The 18,124-nt window shown below is 44.5% G+C and overlaps 1 protein-coding gene across 2 annotated transcripts in view; it reads left to right on the top strand.

Moving 5' to 3' along the window:
* The window catches only part of Vps13d (vacuolar protein sorting 13 homolog D), a 219,532-nt gene that overhangs the window by 159,870 nt on the left and 41,538 nt on the right, over nucleotides 1–18,124 (top strand). For both annotated transcript variants that reach the window (XM_028786006.1, XM_028786007.1), the window contains 2 exons: nucleotides 8,705–8,837; nucleotides 12,088–12,283. In XM_028786006.1, coding sequence (XP_028641839.1) covers nucleotides 8,705–8,837; nucleotides 12,088–12,283 — 329 coding nt within the window. The remainder of the gene's footprint in view (nucleotides 1–8,704; nucleotides 8,838–12,087; nucleotides 12,284–18,124) is intronic.

Genomic DNA, 18,124 nt, shown 5'->3' with positions numbered 1-18,124 from the left:
GAGCTTTGTGGCATTCTGGAAGCCATTTTCCCACAGAGGTAATAAACCTCGAGCTGAGTTCCCTTCTTAGACACTCATGTTGAGGGAGACAGTACAGTACACCTTGGTTGGCTGTGCTCACACTCCTGTTGTCTTCTGGGAAGTGGGGATTGTAGCTGTCCTTCTGTGAGGACTGAACTAGCTAAGTGGTTTCACAGGTGTTGTCACAGGATAGTGCCTGCTGCTAGCTGGTTTTGGTGGGCCCCAGGTACTGTTCCAAAGCGTATTATGGTCATCAGCAGCTGGGAGTTTTCTCTCACCTGTACTGCTGCAAGGTTGCTTCCAACTTCAGCTTAATTTATTTGAAGAAACTGGGGATTGTCCTCTTCCTAAAGCCTTGAACCCCATCTGGGTTCACGGCAGGGGCTCTGCCCAATGTCAGATGGTTCTTGGTCACATGACCACCCCCTCATTTCTTGCCAGGCTTTGGCATTGGAATCTGAGGCACACTGCACATCTCAAGATGGAGTCCTTCTTTGCTGGTAGTGGTGGCAAGGAAGTGGGTGGGGATAGTTTGTCTCTTTCCTGTTGAGGAATCTCCTAGTTTCCAAATTTTTGTATTTTGAGATTTTAGTCAATTTGTAAGTGACATGTTTGTGTCTTGTTCTTAAACATTCCTAAAGGGAATTTTTCAGTTGGCTTAGTCAGTGCTAATAGCAGAAGTAGCCTGGGACTCCTTTTCAAAGTCTGTGTCCCAGGACTAGACAGATGGCTCAGAAGATAAGAGCATTGGCTGCTCCTCCAGAGGACCCAGGTTCAATAACCCAGCACCCACATGGTACCCCACCACCACCTGTAACTCCAGTTCCAGGAAATCCAACGCCCTCTTCTGATCTCTTTGGGAAGTGCATGCATGTGCTATACAGATATACAGGGAAAACACCCATTCACATAAAATAATAATAATAATAATAATAAAAATTTAAAAATGAAATCAGTCTGTCTCCCTAGAGTGGAGATAATTCACCAGCCGAGCGAGGCATCATGATGTGACCACTACAGAGGGTATTTTTCCTCACAGTCTGGCTCAGTACTTGGACAGGAACCTTTGGTTATCATTTGCAAATCATGTTAAGATGGTACAGCTGTTCAGAGGCACCTTCAGCTTTCCTCTGTGTGTCATAGGAATCTCAGCAGGGCTGTGTGGGGCTAGCGTCCTCCACATAGCCACTAAGCATCTGCCAGGAAAGCCTGTTTACAGCATGTGCACCCACTAAAGGGCCAAGCACCATACACAACTGCCTTTACTTTGGGCTTGTGAGATGGCTCGTAGTGTAAAGGTGATTTTCACTAAATCTGGTAATCTGAATTTGATCCCTGGTATCACATAGTAGCAAGAGAGAACAAATTGTTGTCTGGCAAATTGTTGTCTGAGCTCTACACATATAGTAGCAAACATATAACCTGCCCCCCTAGTAAATCAATCAATCAATCAATCAATCAATCAATCAATCAATGTAGTTCTTGTAGTTGTTTCAAAACAGGATTCCCTCTACAGAGCTCTGTCAGACATGGAACTCACTATGCCTACAGGTTGCCTTCAGACTCACAGAGATCCACCTGTCTCTGCCTCTCGAGTGCTGGAGATTAAAGGTGTGCCCCATCATGCCTGGCAATCAATGTAATTTTTAAATTAAATTTGAAAAAAAACCAAAGAGGCACCTTGCCTACATGATTCTTGTAATCAATGTGGGAAAACCTCAAGACTTGCCTGAGCCCCGTCTACTGGTCTGTTGAGGTCACACTCCTAAGCTGCCTCCATTCTGCTGTCTCTGTACTTTCAGTCTTGTTGCAAACTCTACCAGTCCTTTTGAGAGAAAAAGCCAAATCCTATTATGGAAGTGCTTGAAACCACTCTGAGCTTCCGGATTAATCTGAAACTACATCTGAGTTCATAACTGGGTCACAGTTCCAGAACAGCAGAGACTTGCCAGTTCAGCTGGTGTGTGCCTCAGGCCAGTTACGACCCCAGCAGTCTCCAGGCTGGACCTTTCTGGTTGCTTTTGGACCTTGTACTCTGAGATAATCAGGTGCCTGTGGATAACTTTGTTTCTTAATTAGAAGGAGTGGCCTGTTCTGATAAGTGTTTGTCCATGAAATGGCTACACAAGACACATCCCAGAGCTGGAAGGCCTCAAGATTCCAGAGAACAGAGGGAAAAGCAAGGTCACAGCTTGGAGGTGCTGCTGACACAGAGTGAGCATCTGGCCCAGCTTTCCAATGCCTTACTATTCTCAGGGCTTTTCTGCTAGGTCTGTGTCCTCAGGATTTCATAGAATCAAACCAAACAGAAGTGGAAACAGCCTGCTCTGTGTTCTGTAGACAGAAATCTGGGGTTCCTAAATATCCCCTTTTCACTAAATGCCAATTTGTACCGTTTCCTTTCTTTTTTCCTCTACTGTGTGTCCCCACTTGCTCCGACCCTTGCTATTGTCCAACTGAAGGTTGCAGTTTGCCTTTTGTCAGTGACAGATAGTTACTGGTTTGGGGTCGTTATTTCCTTTAACTTTTCTGTTCATAAGTATTGCAGAAAGATTCAATGTCAAGACAAAACTCTCAGAATATTTTGACAGCTTTCTGTGCCCTCCCCCACCCACCTCACGCATCTTCCTCTCTGTTTGTGTGTGGTGATGCTACAGATTGAACCCAGGCAAGTGTTCTACCACTGAGCAACACTCCCCAGCCCCAGAACAGGGTTGTTGTTGTTTTTTTTTTGTTTGTTTGTTTTTGTTTTTGTTTTTCAATTGCAACTGTTTTCATGATATCAAACAGAAGAGAATGGTTAGGACCTTAGTTTTGAAGTGATTCAGGTCTCAGCTGACTTGAAGGAGGTTTTTTTTCGATTGCTACCAGCAGAGTTGAGAATGATTCTAGAGTGTAAAGTCCCAACTGCTTCTGAGAAACTTGTTAAAATTGATGAGCAGTCACTGGGCCCAGTGTTCTGCTTCAGCTACCTCTGGAGCAGAAACTTGCAGATGGATAAACTGGGGTCTAGATGAACTAGGTGACTCTCACTGTGATGGGCTGTAAGTGACAGGCAAATGTCACTGCTCTGTTCCAGCATGCTGGCCTCCTTGGCAGCACCACACAGAACTCCCGCCAGCCTGCAGCACAGCATGGCCATGGCCATTCTGATTGTGTGTGCTGGGCATTGCTGAGTGAACTTGGAGCTGTTGTTGGTCATGCTGCAGTTGTACAGCCTTGCTCTTGGCTGAAAAGAAAACTTCTCCCAGATGCCACAGAGTCCTGTTACTTCTTTCTCTTTTCCTGTGAAATGCAGTCACCACCTGCCCTGGTGACAAGGAAGATACTGTCACCAGCAGTTTATGAGGATCTTAAGGAGGAACTTTCCATTAGGTAAATAACTGTGAAAGAAGAGCCTCAGAGAACAGGGAGAAACTGAAGCCTAGGATCCTGTTACACTGGCCAAATACCTTTGGCAGCCATGCTTGCTGAATATCATGCAAGGGTCAGGGAAACAGACAGGACAGAACTCAGGGACACAGTGTGAATTTTCTCCCTCCATGTTGTTCCATTATCTACTTAAATGTCTGAAATCAGTGGTGCAGAGCCAGGTCCCAAGCCCAGACTAGCTCGCAGTGTTTCTGTGTGTACAGACAACAGGATTATTTTGGAATGAGGAGTGTTGATGCACAGTGTGTGTTAGCTATTCAGGAGAATGGGCATCTTAAAGTACCTCTGAGGGTTTTTACCCCTGTGCTGAAAACACTGCTTTATAGAACTTAATGACTTTGGACTGTGGCCAAAATGCACAAGTGTGGTGAGTGCTGATGCTTCCATCAGCTATGGAAGGAAACCCACTGTAAGTGCGTGAGCAGGTTTCTGAAGGACGTTCTGTTCCTTGGCACCTTTCATCTTAGCTAGGCTGACGTTCACTTGAGGCTTTAAGTGTTTTTGTAAGCTTGAGCCTTTTTTTTTTTTTTTAAGAGCTGGATTGACTTAACTCTGCAAATTCCCTCTGCTGTGGAGGTGTTGATTATAACCACCAGAGTGGCGACTTACTCACAGACGACTTCGCAAATGCCAGTAGCTTTCCCCATGTTGGCCCAGTGCATGCTCTGCTTCAGAGCTGCCAGGTCCCTCTGCAGACAGGATGCACCACACTAGAGGAACCACTGTCATGCCACAGTGGCCCTGTCGAATGGGTTTACCATTTTACAGGGGTTGAAGCAGCTGAGCATGGTCTTAAATTGAGTGTCGAATATATTATCTCTCCTGTGGTAAGTTCTGTACCACCTTGTCCAACCTCATCAAATCTTCCAAAGTGATATTTTTCATGTCCATTTAGGGGCTAAGAGTTAAGCCACTGGCCACGCTCCCTCTGCTATTAAGTGCCACAGTCAGAATATGAACTCAGGTGTGATTGTCTTTCTGTTACAACACACGCACACACACACACACACACACACAGCCTCTAGGTGGCCCCAGCAGCTCTTACCATGTTGGACTGCTGCCTGTTAGACTGGCCACATATCCAATCTTAAGTTGCTCACATCCTAAAGACTTTTATCCTTTCCACTAGAAACCTCCAAGAGTCTTATCTCCTTTGAATACTCCGGATGTCAGACTCCAGCATTCAATTCTCTCAAGACAGTGAGACAAGGGATTAAGGTGACCATGCTCTGGATCAGTCAGATCACTTCAGTGCTTGGTCTTGTGAGCATTTCCACCCTGTTGATGGTTACATTCAATACTGAGAACATAATGAAGAAGTTTTTCCCAGCCACAGCAAAGTCAAGGCTGTGGACACAGAGAGGACCGGTCCTAGAATCCCTCCACAGCCTACATATTGACATGTTGTCTGTGAGGGGGAGACAGTGGTGTATTTTACCTACCCACTTGGATGGATATGAGAAGTGACCTTAAAGATGACCATGCACAGGTTCCCAAAGTGATGGGAGGCCACTGCCTCAATCCCTGTTCCCATCATCTGTCTGGTTTTATTTTTCCTGTAATGTATCCCTTGGTAAGAGCTGACAACCTCCTATCAGGTCTGGATAGGTCACTTTAACATCTACTTTTTTTTTTTTCTATTCTCAAAGCTGCTTTCTGCTGGGCAAGGTGCCACATATTCATAATCCCAGCATTTGAGAGTGGAAGCAGGAGGATTAGGAGTTGTTTAGCAGTGTAGGCTTATACCGGACAATCTCAAAGCCAAAGCAAAGGGCTGCTTTCTAGGAGGGCAGACTTTTATAATAGTAGCTTGTGGTTATCTCTTTATGCTTTCAACTCACATGTGACCAACAGCAAAACTAGATGGCTTGCACAAAAGTTTTTATAGCAGAAAAGTAAGAATAGTAAATTAACTTAGGTATGGATCTTTCATAACAAAAGTGAAGTGCCTAGTCAAGTAGTGTGTTTCATGCCTGTAGTCTGAGGCAGGAGAATGACCAGTTTGGGCACACATAGAGAGACCCTGTCTCAAAAACAAAACAAAAACAGGTGAGGCATCAGAGAAGCATTTGGAAGAAACTGGCATTTGGATCGGAGAGTTACCTCTCTCGGGGGCCTGTTGGCGCTAGGCACTGGGCAGCTGTGGCAGAACTAGCTGCGATGATACCTTTGTCATAGGCTCCCTCCTGAGCCTCGGGTATCTAACAGATTTTATAGAGGGGATTTGGAAGGAGCCAGGATCATGTTGGGCATTCCTCCAAGATGATTTCCCATACTCTCTCAGAGGAGGAAAAGATGGTTCTTGTCTTTATCCTCACCAGCTGTTATAAAAGGTAACATGGCCTTCATTTACAGTTTCTTCACAGTACTTACCTCTTCTCCAGCTGAGAAAGAGCTCGAAGGTGGCCTGGGTGCTCAAGGACGTCCTGAAGACACTGTCATTAACGTGCACTATATGGCTATACTTCACCACCTCTAGGGCTTCGATAGAGTTATTCAGACTGTGTCAATGCTAGTTCTTGAGATCTGCATTGCTGGCTGGTGCATCGAGGTCATCACTGTCATTGCAGTGAGACCTGTGGCTTCAGGATAGGCCCCAAGGCTGGTGCTCACCTCCCCAGTGAAAGTCCATGCTGGCCCAGGCTCAGTGCTTTGTAAAGACATGTACTGTGTAGATTGCTTGAAGTCACAGCTGGAAATGTTTTGGAAGTTATCCACTGAACACTGTAACTTTATAGGTGGTCCCACTCTGACAACTTGGTTTGAGGGCTTGATCTGAGTGTGGCTGGCCACAATTCTAACCCTTTGAAGAAGGTGACTATCCTAGGACTAGCAGCTGACTAATGGTGGTAGGAATACTTAGGTGGATACCAAGCCCTGAGTTACTATTGCTGATCTTGCCAGACACATAGTGAAGTAGGTACCATTGTCACGCTCCAGTGCATATGGAGACTTACAACCGAAAGCTTCCATAGTGCTCAAGAGGGGCCTAAGCCAGATGTGCAGGTTCCTGGCCTTCTGTCCTGTAGTAGCTCTCCAAGGACAAAGTCCATGCTCTGTGATCCACAGTGATAGCTTTGCAACCTTCCCTGGTGCCTTTTATTGCCCCAAAGGAAGCTATAAGCTTAACTTCCATTAACTTTATTTCTATAACTGTAGAGTGATGGAGAAGGTGAGGCTGAAAAGCAAACTGTATTGGGGATCAGATTTCCAAGAAGGTGTGTCATTGATGCTCTAGACCACATCAACATTCGTATGGGCTTGGTGGGAGGCACTTTCTCATAGCTGGTGTCTGAAAGCATTTGCTGTTTTTTCCCCCGTATCCAGAACTCACCTGCCACTCATGTCAAGAAGCCTCAGGACTGATGGTTTACAGAGCAGATCTGATCTATGTTATCCACACCCCAAAGCCCTCCTTCCTCACACCACCTCCATCAAATCAGGATGAAGTTGGCACCCAGGTGGATGCCCAGTGTCCTGAGTCCTCCAAGCAGGCTGTTGGCCTATAGTCTTCCCATTGAGCCATATATCTAAATAACATTCCTGTGAGTTTTCTAAGAGGTTAGTCCTGGGCCATTGGCACTTGAAACCAGTTGTTTTGGTAGATCCTTCCTGAAATGGTTAATTATATATTTGATACCCTTCCCTTTTTATGCTTGAATGATAGGGATAAGTACCCTGTGGTCTATTAACTGTCACGTTAAACCTTTTCAAATTGTCTGGTGACAAAACAGACTTTTACATCCTCTTTATCCAGCTTTGATGGATGAGACAGCGTCTCTGGGTAAGGTATGCCAGAGTAAATAAAGTCCTCTGATTTGTGGGGGATGGTGGGTTTGCACTTGAAGTCATGGGTTCAAGTCTGCTGTTCATCTTTTTTTCGAACTTCCTTCTCTTCCTTTGATAAATGGGGCCAGGCACCTGATGAGCACTTGGTAATTGTTGAGTAAGTAAAAGAAGGCATAACTTTAGGGAGGTTCATCTCACCTTTTCTCCCCCCCCACCCCCCACGAGCCCTGTGCTCAGTGCATGCCAGGCAAACATTCCACCAAGCTGCACCTTTACCTAGTTCTCTAGAGCTTTTGATATGAAACCATAGATTGATAATCTGGCATCTCCTGCCTTGAAGTACACAGATTATCAGCACAAAGGGCTGTGTGCTGAACATCAAAGGATCCCAATTCTTACTCCTCACCCCATCCCTAGCCATTTTTTAAAACTTAGTTTAAAAAAATGTGTGTGTGTGTGTGTGTGTGTGTGTCTGTTTGTATGTGTGTATTTCGTGTGTGTTTGTGGTGCGTGCACACAGAGAGGCTAGAGGAAGAGGTGTCCTGCTCTATCAGTCTCTACCTTATTTTCTTAAGACATGGTCCGTCATTAAGCCTAGAGATAGACTGGTGGCCAGAAAGCCCCAGCAATCCTGCTGTCTCTGGCCAAAGTATGCCAGATAGATAATATCCTCTGATTTGTGAGAGAGGATAGATTTTTCACTTGAAATCATGGGTCCAAATCTACTGTTAACTTTTTTAACCACTGCTACATCACTGAGGTACCAGGCACCTGTACAGCAGTAACCAACTTTTTACATGGGTGATGGGGATTAGAACTTGGGTCCTTGTCCTTGCTTGGCAAGTGTTTTAATCTGTTAAGCCATCTCTCTAGCCTCCACACCTTTAACTTTTAATAAGTTTTTAGGGATACAGATAGAGTAGCTCCTATATGGAATACTTAGGCCTAGACGTATTTAAGATTTTTGGATTTCCCAGCCTCAGAACTGTTTACATGTGAAATTTCTTGAGGGAGGAGACACAAGTTTAGATGTGAAATTCACCCAGTTTCATAATGGGATTCATACACATCTCACACATAGTCTGGTGTACCAGCATCTGATTGGCAATCCCCCACATAGGACAAGGCATGGAATTTTCCACTGTGGTGCTATGTGAGTGCTCAAAAAGTTTCAGATGTTAAAATATCTTACAAGTAAAGGTTTTTTGGATTTGGTTGTTCAACCTGTATTGTACAACAGATGTGTAAATGATTTGAGAATTCTTTTAGTGCCTCTTGTTTCCCTGTGTCCGCTACTCAGGGTTTGAGAGACACACTGCTGGGGCAGACTAAGCAATTAACCTTTCTGTGTAATCACAGTTTACTTACTCATAGCTGCTAAGACCAAGGGAAAGAAGGTATTTATTTAATAGCAAAAACGTTGGAGCTTTAAAACTCCTCTTTGTGTTTTAATTTGTTCCAGTTTGCAGGAACGCTATCAGATGGCCTGGGCAAGACGATGGACAATCGGCACCAGTCAGAGCGAGAGTACATCAGATACCATGCTGCCACCAGTGGGGAGCACCTCGTGGCTGGCATCCATGGCTTGGCTCATGGTAAGGCGCTTGCAATTAGGCTAAGGAAGAATGCTCCTCCTGCCATGGCCCCTCATAAGTACCTTTATATACACATCTCAGTGCAAGGAGGGGAGGAAAGCTGCCAGCAGCAGAGTACTGGTGAGCCCTGATAGACTTCTACTCCTTCCCTGAAGTCCTTGTCCCTCTTCAGGATGCTGTGCACACTGTACTTCCTCCCAGTTCTCTAGCTTCCATTTCCAAGGGCATCAGGTACAACCCACCAATCTCCTCTTAGAATCTGGGCCTGTTGCTTTAAGACTACCTTTAGAAGGCTTAGAAAATGGCCAAGTTGGTAAAGCACAGACAGGGCAATCACAAGGCCTGAGTTTAATCCCAGCACCCGCATCAAAAGCCAGATGTGGATCCCTGGGGTTTGCCATTCAGCCAGCCAAGCAAAAGACACTCTCCAACAGCATCAACAACAACAGCAGCAGCAGCAGCAACAAGAGGTAGATGACTCCTAAGGAACGACATCTGAGGTTGACCTCAGATGTCTTCATGCATGCACAGACACCCATGCACTTGACTGCCTGATTTTTGCCATTTGTTCCTTCCATGTAAAAGTGACTGCTGGTGTCATGGTGTTTCTACATCTATAAGATGCAAGATTACAAAGCATGTAATTGCAAAGAAAGTGATGGCAGACATGTGTTGTCTCTTAATTTGTCTCAGCTCTCACTCATTTCCTCTTACTGTGGTTTTCTCAGCAAATTCTAAATGTGGCATTCAAAGCCTTTGGAAATAAAAACCCAGTCAACTTTTCCACCAATGTCCCCCACCACACAAAGCGAAGTGCTGCCCCCATTTCTGATCTAGGTACTTCCTGCTCATACTTCAGCAAGCACCTGCAGCACTGGTCAGATGGCCGGTGATGTGTGACTTGCTGTCAAGTGGACTGAGTGTCAGGATTTAATGAAAGAGCCCACTGGCCCGTAGTGTATTTTCAGCGATGGTTAGCAACTTTGACCAGACAGACCCTAGGATCATTGATACCATGATAGTCACCTAGTCTATCAGTCACAACTACATTTGGAAGAAGGGAAGACAATATTTTATAATGATTTGTGACTAGTTCTAAGCTTAGGGTACAGTGTTTACACTGGAAGGTTTGGAAGATGGCTTTGCTTTCCTGAGCCTCATCAGTTGTAAAGGGGGTAACCAAGCATCAGGCCAGATGTAAAGCTGGCCTAAATTAATCTGTTTATAAAATTTAAAAGTGGGATTTGGAATAATCCTTCAGGAGTAAAGATTTGATCATCTTTATTAACTATAATGATAATATAGTAACAAGTAGAGACAGTTTTAATTAATGGGAAAATCTTTGTTCTCTTCAGAAAGAGATGGCTGGCCTCACTTTTTGGATGAACACAATTATGTACTAAAAAGCTGGGTGATTGTTCACAATTGCCAAGGCACTTCCAATCAAGTATTGTCCTTATGCTATACACAGCCCCTCCAGGAGCCACTTAGGCCAATCTGAGCCGAGAACCAGTACCCGCCTCATCCAAGAGGACACTGAGCTCTGGGCAGTGTAAAAGGAGAGTCTCCTTTAGGAGGAAAAGACTCACATCATAATAAGACTAGAACCTATCCAGACTCCTTAATTTGAAACTAGAGTCCTTGAGAAGATCACATGGCTCAGTGGGCAAACATGCTTGCTGCCAAGCTTGACGAACTGCATTCAATAGCCAGGACCCACATAGTGGAAGGAGAGAATTGACTCCTCTAAATTGTCTCCTGACTTTCTCGTGTGCACTTTGGTTTGTAAGTGTGCTTGTGTGAGCAGGTGTCTGTGTGCATACATATGTGGCAGGTGTCTGTGTGTGTCTGTGTGTCTGTGTGTGTGTGCATGCATCCTTGTATGTGCACTTGCTCACAAAATAAATAAATAAATAAATAAATAAATAAATAAATAAATACCTGGAGTCCTCCTTGACCTGGGTCCATTGAAGTTCACCTCCTAAGTCCTAGTTGTTTAGTAGGAATTCTGTTCGAAGTTAGGATAGGAATGTTGCCTCACTGGAGCAAAAGGACCCTGAATCTGAAAGAAACGCTATGAATTCTTAGAACACTCTCACTCAACCAGTTTCCTTTCCCAATTTATCTCACTAGAGCTGAAGAGTGCAGAGAGCTTCCTCACACCCCCAACTGTCAGAGGGTAAACATCCTGTGAGTGTCCCTGGCCCAAGTCCTAGAAATGTTCACTGTACTGGGCCTGCCTCTTCCCTGCAATGCCTGTGACCTTACTGGCCTTTGCCAGCTCGTAGACACTTCTGGGCCTGCTTCAACCATTGCTGTCAGCTTTTAAAATAAATGTTTAAATGCCCTTTTCCCTTAGATTGGTCTTTTAAGCTTGATACAACCCCAAGGGTCCTAGTTAGCCTTGGCAGCTATTTGGGGTACCTTAATGAATTCTTCATCATTTACCCTATTGGTCTCAGCAAAGCATGCAGTATTACACAAACCATGTCAAACATGTGGTATTGGCTTGTCTCATGGTATTCATGGACAACTGAAACATATGGTTAGCCAACTTTACACATTTTAGAGGTGTTTAAACCTTTCCCAAGGACCCTATTTCCTAGTCTCCTGTTGATTTATTCTCTTCTCTGCATCCTGTCTTTATTGCCTGTTGCAACTTAAGGCTTTGGATATAAGAAAAAAAAGGTCACCATTAATTTCTCACCTTTTCTTTCATTAAATCATTGACTAATGATTGACTGATGATTTTTCTGTAATTTTTTTTTCAATTTGAGGCAGGGTCTCATTTATTCCAGGCTGCCCTTGAATTTATGTAGCTAAATTCAAGATTTTGCATTTTTGGTCTCTGGTCTCCACCTCCCTAGTATTAGGATTACAAGGATGTGCTACTGTTTCTGGTTTTATATAACAGTGTGGACTGAACCTGGGCTTTGTGCACTAGGCAGGCACTCTACCTACCATATGCTTAATACAGCCCGGGGGTTTGTTTTGTTTTGATTTTTTTTTAAATTATCCTAGATGTGTGTTCCTTCTAACTCACAGTCTGGTACAATGGCTTCTGATTCTAGACTTTCTAGACAAGTCCCTTGGGTTCCATGACGTGTGGCCTATTTAGAAGTCAACAGACTGCCTTTATCATTCCAGATGCACAGACTGGGAATTTGGTTTGAAATACTTTTGGTTTTGACCTTGGCCAGGTGACAGTAACCTTGTTTGTTTTTGTTTCTTTATTTGTTTTTCTTGCTAGGCATCATTGGTGGATTGACCAGTGTCATAACATCAACAGTGGAAGGCGTGAAAACAGAAGGAGGAGTCAGCGGCTTCATATCTGGCCTTGGCAAGGGACTTGTGGGCACTGTGACCAAGCCAGTGGCAGGTGCCCTGGATTTTGCATCTGAAACAGCTCAGGCAGTGAGAGACACAGCCACACTCAGTGGTCCCAGGTCAGTGTCATGGCAAGAGTTGATCTCTATTTTTGAGCTCAGGTCTGAGGCTTCTCTATCCCACATCGATGTGTTTAATAATATACTGTCTGACTTAGTTATGTTGTTTAACTTAAACATGTAGCAGAACTGTCTTGATTTGTACAATAAAAATATATGAAAAGGAGGCACACCATGGCAAGAAGAAGGGATAGCATATGCTTGTAATTCTAGCACTGGGGAAGTACAGGCAGAAGAACCAAGAGTTTAAGGTCATAGCAAGTTCAAGGCCAGCCTGGGCTATGTGAATCCTGCTGTCACTCCACCCATCTACACTAAAAGTTGGACGGGTTTTTCATCAATAGATAAGATAATACTATGTTGAAAATATATAAGAAAATACAATGTTTAGTTCTTTCATTAGAGAGATCAAAATTAGCGCTATATTATTTTAAGTTTCCCCAAGCTAATTGTACCCCTCATACCCATCAGCTCACTGAAGGCTGGTAGGTAGTCTTTGCTCCTAGACCAGTGTAGTTCTAGAATACATGAAGTTGCAGTTAACCACATGAGTTGTTCCTTCTTGGGTTTCCTTCTAGTCAAAAATGCCAGCCAGTCCTCCAACTTTTGAAAAAGGAACCATCCCAACTTACACAAGCAAGCTAGTAGTTCTGCTATGAGATATTAACTTATCTTGATACCAGCTAGAACTGGAAATTGGAGATAGCACGTGTAGTGCCAAAGTCCACAGAAGCCGGCCACTTTAACTTAGGTGTTTGTTTAATGGTCTGTTTTAGCTTCCCTTCTCCAAAGAGACAAGGAGGGTTGCTATTTCAAGACAGGCTCCACTGACCCCAAGGAAGTTCACTGCATGCATAGTTGATGCTCCCCAGGTGGAGCACTGAACCTCTGTAGAAGCTGGTTGGCTATGCTCATACCTGTTGCTCCTTCAGTAAGTAAGGTTCAAAGGGAAGTCAACTTCAGTCAAAAAGAAGGCCATTGTCTGCCATTGGTGAACTTCACCAGTGACATGTTGCTGCAGTAGGGGAAGTGCTTGTGCTTATAGACCAGGCCCTTGCTTTGTGTTCTGTCAAAATGTCTTCCATCTAGAAGCAGCTGCTTGGGGTGTGTCGGGAAGTGGTGGTGGTGAGGTGAAGGCTGCACACAAGTAAAGCTACATTCTATTCTCAGATATAAAGCTAAAGCAGCCCTGATGTCTATTTTGAGGCATGTGTGTAGCAGTGAAGATGGGCAGACAGTAGTGAAACCTCCAAAGTATTTCCAGCTAGTTCTTTATTTCTGCTCAAAGCACAAGAGGTCTCTTCCAGTGTAAACTGTAAATACAACTGAAGAACCCAAACATTCTCAAAGAACTATTCTTTGTTTGTTAAAACACCAAAATATCAAGGGATTGGAATATTTGCTCAAAAAGAAATTTTTTTTAAGGTTCTGGAAAAGGGGCTCAGTGGATAAGCCATGCAGTGCTCTTGCAGAGAACCTGAGTTCAGTTCCCAGCACCCATGTTGTGTGGCTCACAACCACCTGTAACTCCAGCTTCAGGGTGTGCCGTTAACGCCATTAAGTACTCACACTCACACATGCAGAGGCACCTTCTCCCTACATATACACTTGTTTAAACATTGAATCTTTAAAAGAGGATTTCTGTGCTGCAAAGAGGTTAATGATGTTGACTGAAGAGAAATGTTTTGACCTTTGCACAGTGTTGGTTTACAAGCCTGCAGGATCCTTTGTATTCTTTCTAGAAGCACAAATCATGTCACCATGATGCTGTAGGGATAGAAATATTCTCATTTTTATCAGTTACCCAGCATTTCCCCAGAACGTTTGACTTAGTGCCATCCAGTTTCTGTCATTCACTCATTTATTTCCAGTCATTAAATATTGATTGAAACTTTCCTATGAACTCTAGGCTGAGAATACAGCAGGAAATAAGACTACTTCTAGCCTTGGAATACTTAGGATGAATCAAGGCAGCAGACACAAGCAATCATATACATCTTCATTTGCAGAATGATGCTAGATGATCAGAAAATGTGGAGGCAGGGAAGGCTGGTCCAGAGGCCTGAGGAATCAGGACGGATTTTTTTCCTAGAGATGAAGTGTGGAGTACAAGTAAGGCTTGACCAGGCAAAGGGAAGAAGTACCGCAAGGGAGCCTGGCAGAACAGACCTAGTAGAGTGAGCTTCTCACAGAGTTCCAAGCACTGTCTCGAGGCTTCCACCTGGCCAGTGTCGCTCATCTTTGAGCTTTACTTACAGACTGTTCAGAAAGCCTTGTGGTTGATCCAAGGCCACACAGCTGGCTAGAGATAGTAAAGCCAGATTCAGGCAGCTTACAGTGTGACCCCAGCCCAGCCCCTGCTGCACTTGCCCTGATTGGATAATCTCTCTACCTAGAAACAAGCCACAGAACTAAATGAAGGGCCCATGAGCATGGGCCACTCAGAGGAGGAGTTATCCACTTGAATCTATCCTCTCAGCTTTTTCAGTGACTATGAAAGTCACAGCAGCCGTGCCCACAGGCCAGTGGATCAATCATGGTGCCCCCTACTGTATTGAAAGGGTGGAGCAGGGTCTTCCAAAGGGCAAATAGTCGCCTTTCACCTGGCTCCCTCTGCATATTTTTCTAGGCCCAGTTATTAATGAGAAGCCATGTGTTGGAGAGAGCAGAACACTTGACCCAGAAAACAGCAGGGCAGAGTCCCAAACCCTGCTCACTTACTAAACCTGACTCGTTGGTTTGATCTCTAGCCCATCCACACCTCAGCATTTCAGCATTTCCCATCTATAAATAAGAGATTAGATAGATATACCTGTCTATTAAATAGTCTACCTCCCAAGGATTTCAAGCCCAATCAGGGTTATTTTAATATAGAAGCATGAAGAGCTACAATAAGGCTGGGCAATATTATCTTCAGTCATGTGCAGAGTTCCCTGCAGGTGGAGAAGTGTGTCCTTGTCTCTAGGCTTTGCTCTGATAACACTAAGGTCTCTCCACAACATCCTGATGCTACCCAAGGGATAAATCACCGGGGCTTCTTGGAAGTGAGGTAGAACCATCTCCAGCCATCCCTGCTGATTGAACAGGATCCAAGGGTGTTACTCAGGGTTTCCCCCACTGTTTAGACAACAGGGACTAACAAATGATTTGAAGGGATTAAAAGTGAGATTCTGACCGAAGACTGACCTGAGCCCAGGGAGCTCGCCAGGAACAGAACCCAAGAGTCCAAGAGTTCTGCCTCTGAGTCTGTACTTGGAAGAGATTCTCTGCTTCCTTTGCCATATTTCATCCTGTTGAATGCTTAAATCTCAGCCATCTATGTTTTAAATGACCCAACTTTTGAGCAGATGATAGTGAAGTAAGTCATAAAACTGTGAAAGAGTATTCCTTCCAGTAATCCATCTGCATAGTAGCTTTACAGGAAACACTGGCTCTTTCTTATGTTTATTTGAGCATGGTTTTATTTATAGGGAACCCCCCTCTTTATGTCCTTTCAGATTAAAATACTTCTAAGTTCCGCTTGTCGGGCATTCCAAAAAGACAGCCACCTAACTTTCTTCTAGTGTTCCCATGCAGTCTAACAGTCCTTAGAAAGGCCAGTGAGGGAGGGGGAAGAAGAAGGCCAAGGACAGCAGTGCCTCTGGCCCATGCATCCATGTTGCCGACCAGTATATCCCGGGGGGCCCCCCCCCCACACACACATTTGTTAACTCTACAAGTATGTGTGGTTTGGAACCGAAACAGGAAGCTTTTTCCAAGGCAGCGTTCTGCTGGCTCAGGGTGCGTCTTTTAGTCTACGTGGAGTGGACCACATTTGTCTGTTCTCAAGTAAAGTATACAAATGGCACAGATGCTTGCAGTGCCATTGATGCCATATGAGAATGCCTGGCACTCTCTGAGCAGACAAGGCCAAGCAGGGCAGCTGGCCATGTGCATGCCTGGTTCTCTGCTTGAATGCAGTGGTATTAAGGGGATGTCCTGAAAGAGACTAGTTTCAAGTGAAGGTGGAACTGCCTGCCTAGGCCTGCACTTCTCCCCTCTGTGTTGTGGACTCTTGGCAATACAGCATGCTGGGAAAGTAGCAGAGATTTATGAAGCCAGCTCCAGAGATTTCCTCCAAAATATTTCTTCACTTTTTTAGTCAAGACCCTAACAGGCAGAAGAAAAGGGAGTTGGCAGAACTTGAAATATTTAAACCCATTTAGCAAAGGCCAGGAGTGTTAGGCTTATCTGGTTATTTAAGTTAGATAAGTAGGAAGGGGAGTTTGAAGGATGATGATAGATCAGTGTTTAAGAATATAGCCATCAGGACTGACGCTCAGGAATCCCAGGACCCTGTACCAAGTCGGGACATAGATTCCACTTGCTGGGAAGCTTTTGAATAAGCCTGGGTTGATTTCACAGAGAATTTATGTGGGGTATCTTTGACTTTTTCAGTAAAAACACTCCCAAGACACCACCTAAAGTTTATTGATGACACTGTTAATGACATGTTGGTGAGAAACCAAATGGGTTTTCCTAAGTTAGAGCCCTCTCTGGTCCGGAGTTTGCACCTCCTTTGAACTGCTCCCAGTGCTTCCCTGGCTGTGGTGCTCCTGCTTTGGGTACCTCTGCCTTGGACTTGGTTGAGACATCCAGCAGACTTTTGGGACTTCCCAGACAGCAGAACTTAACAGTGAAGGTGTTCATGAAAATACGTAAGTGCTCTCAGTCTCCCCAGCAGTGTTCTCATTGAGATGGAGAAGCAGACTCCTTGTTTGAACAGGTCTAACATTTCTCTGGAAGTTCCTGTTTGGTCTGTAGTTTGCAAATGAATTTATTTTCCATGTTTGTTTTCATTTGCTACCCAGGAAAATTAACACTTCTGAAGATGCACTGGATATTCAGCCTGCAGTCCCTGCCTCTCATTTGTTTAAGTTCAAGCATGTACCTTACAGATGAGTCTTTTGAACTGGGAGCAGGGATGCAGATGTGGACATTGATAGCGTGAAGGCTGGAGCTTTCTGTGTTTGACTGTGAGGCTCTTTGCCCTGTCCTAGATGGTTGTGTAGGTCAGCCTGATGACCTTCTGCTGGGGCATGGCAAGATTCCAGTATGCCTGGGAGTCCATTTCTGTGAGGCCAGAACATCATTACCATATCCTAACAAAGGAAGGGGACTGTCTGGCCTCTCTGATGTCCACAGGGCATAATGAACATCATGGTCTCCACTTCATCTGTCTTCTGCTCATGGCTATAAAGTGAGAGCCATGGCTCCTCAGCTCGAAATGGTCAGGGCATATTCTCATTCCTCAGTCTTCCCATGCTACCTCAGAAGCTATGCCAGGAGCTGCATTAATGACGGTGGCTGCCTCACTCCGGTCTGAACTCAGGCTGAGGGAATTACAGGAGAAGATATTTTTAAGAAACATCTTAACAGGCCTTCATGCCTTATAAGTTAAAATTCTCTCGCTGGAACACAAGTAGAGAAGTCTTATTTTCTGAGACAGACTTCTTCCCTCTTGCTGAACTCTAAATCCTCCACTCCCCTTCACTCAAAAGGCCCCAGACAATGCCGTCCTCATTATAGCATGACTTATGGAAAGCTCAGAGCTACTGCTGCGAGAGAAAGGCAAGTGTGTGTGTGTGTGTGTGTGTGTGTGTGTGTGTGTGTGTGTATTCATGCTCACATGTATTTGAGAAAAGCCTTCCATTTCTGAAATCCCATGACTCATTTTTATGCAAGATTATCTGTTAAGAGGGAGAAAAACCACTTTTTTGGTCATGGTACATTATAATCCTTTCTAGAAAGGAGAGCGTCTCATTTTTGCCATTTTTGGCATGCCAGGATGACTGACTTCAT

This window comes from Grammomys surdaster, unplaced genomic scaffold (genome assembly GCF_004785775.1).
Source record: "Grammomys surdaster isolate TR1022 unplaced genomic scaffold, NIH_TR_1.0 125408, whole genome shotgun sequence".
NCBI classification, from domain to species: domain Eukaryota; kingdom Metazoa; phylum Chordata; class Mammalia; order Rodentia; family Muridae; genus Grammomys; species Grammomys surdaster.
Note: the sequence above shows the minus strand (reverse complement) of the source record. Positions and strands in the feature narration are given on the sequence as shown.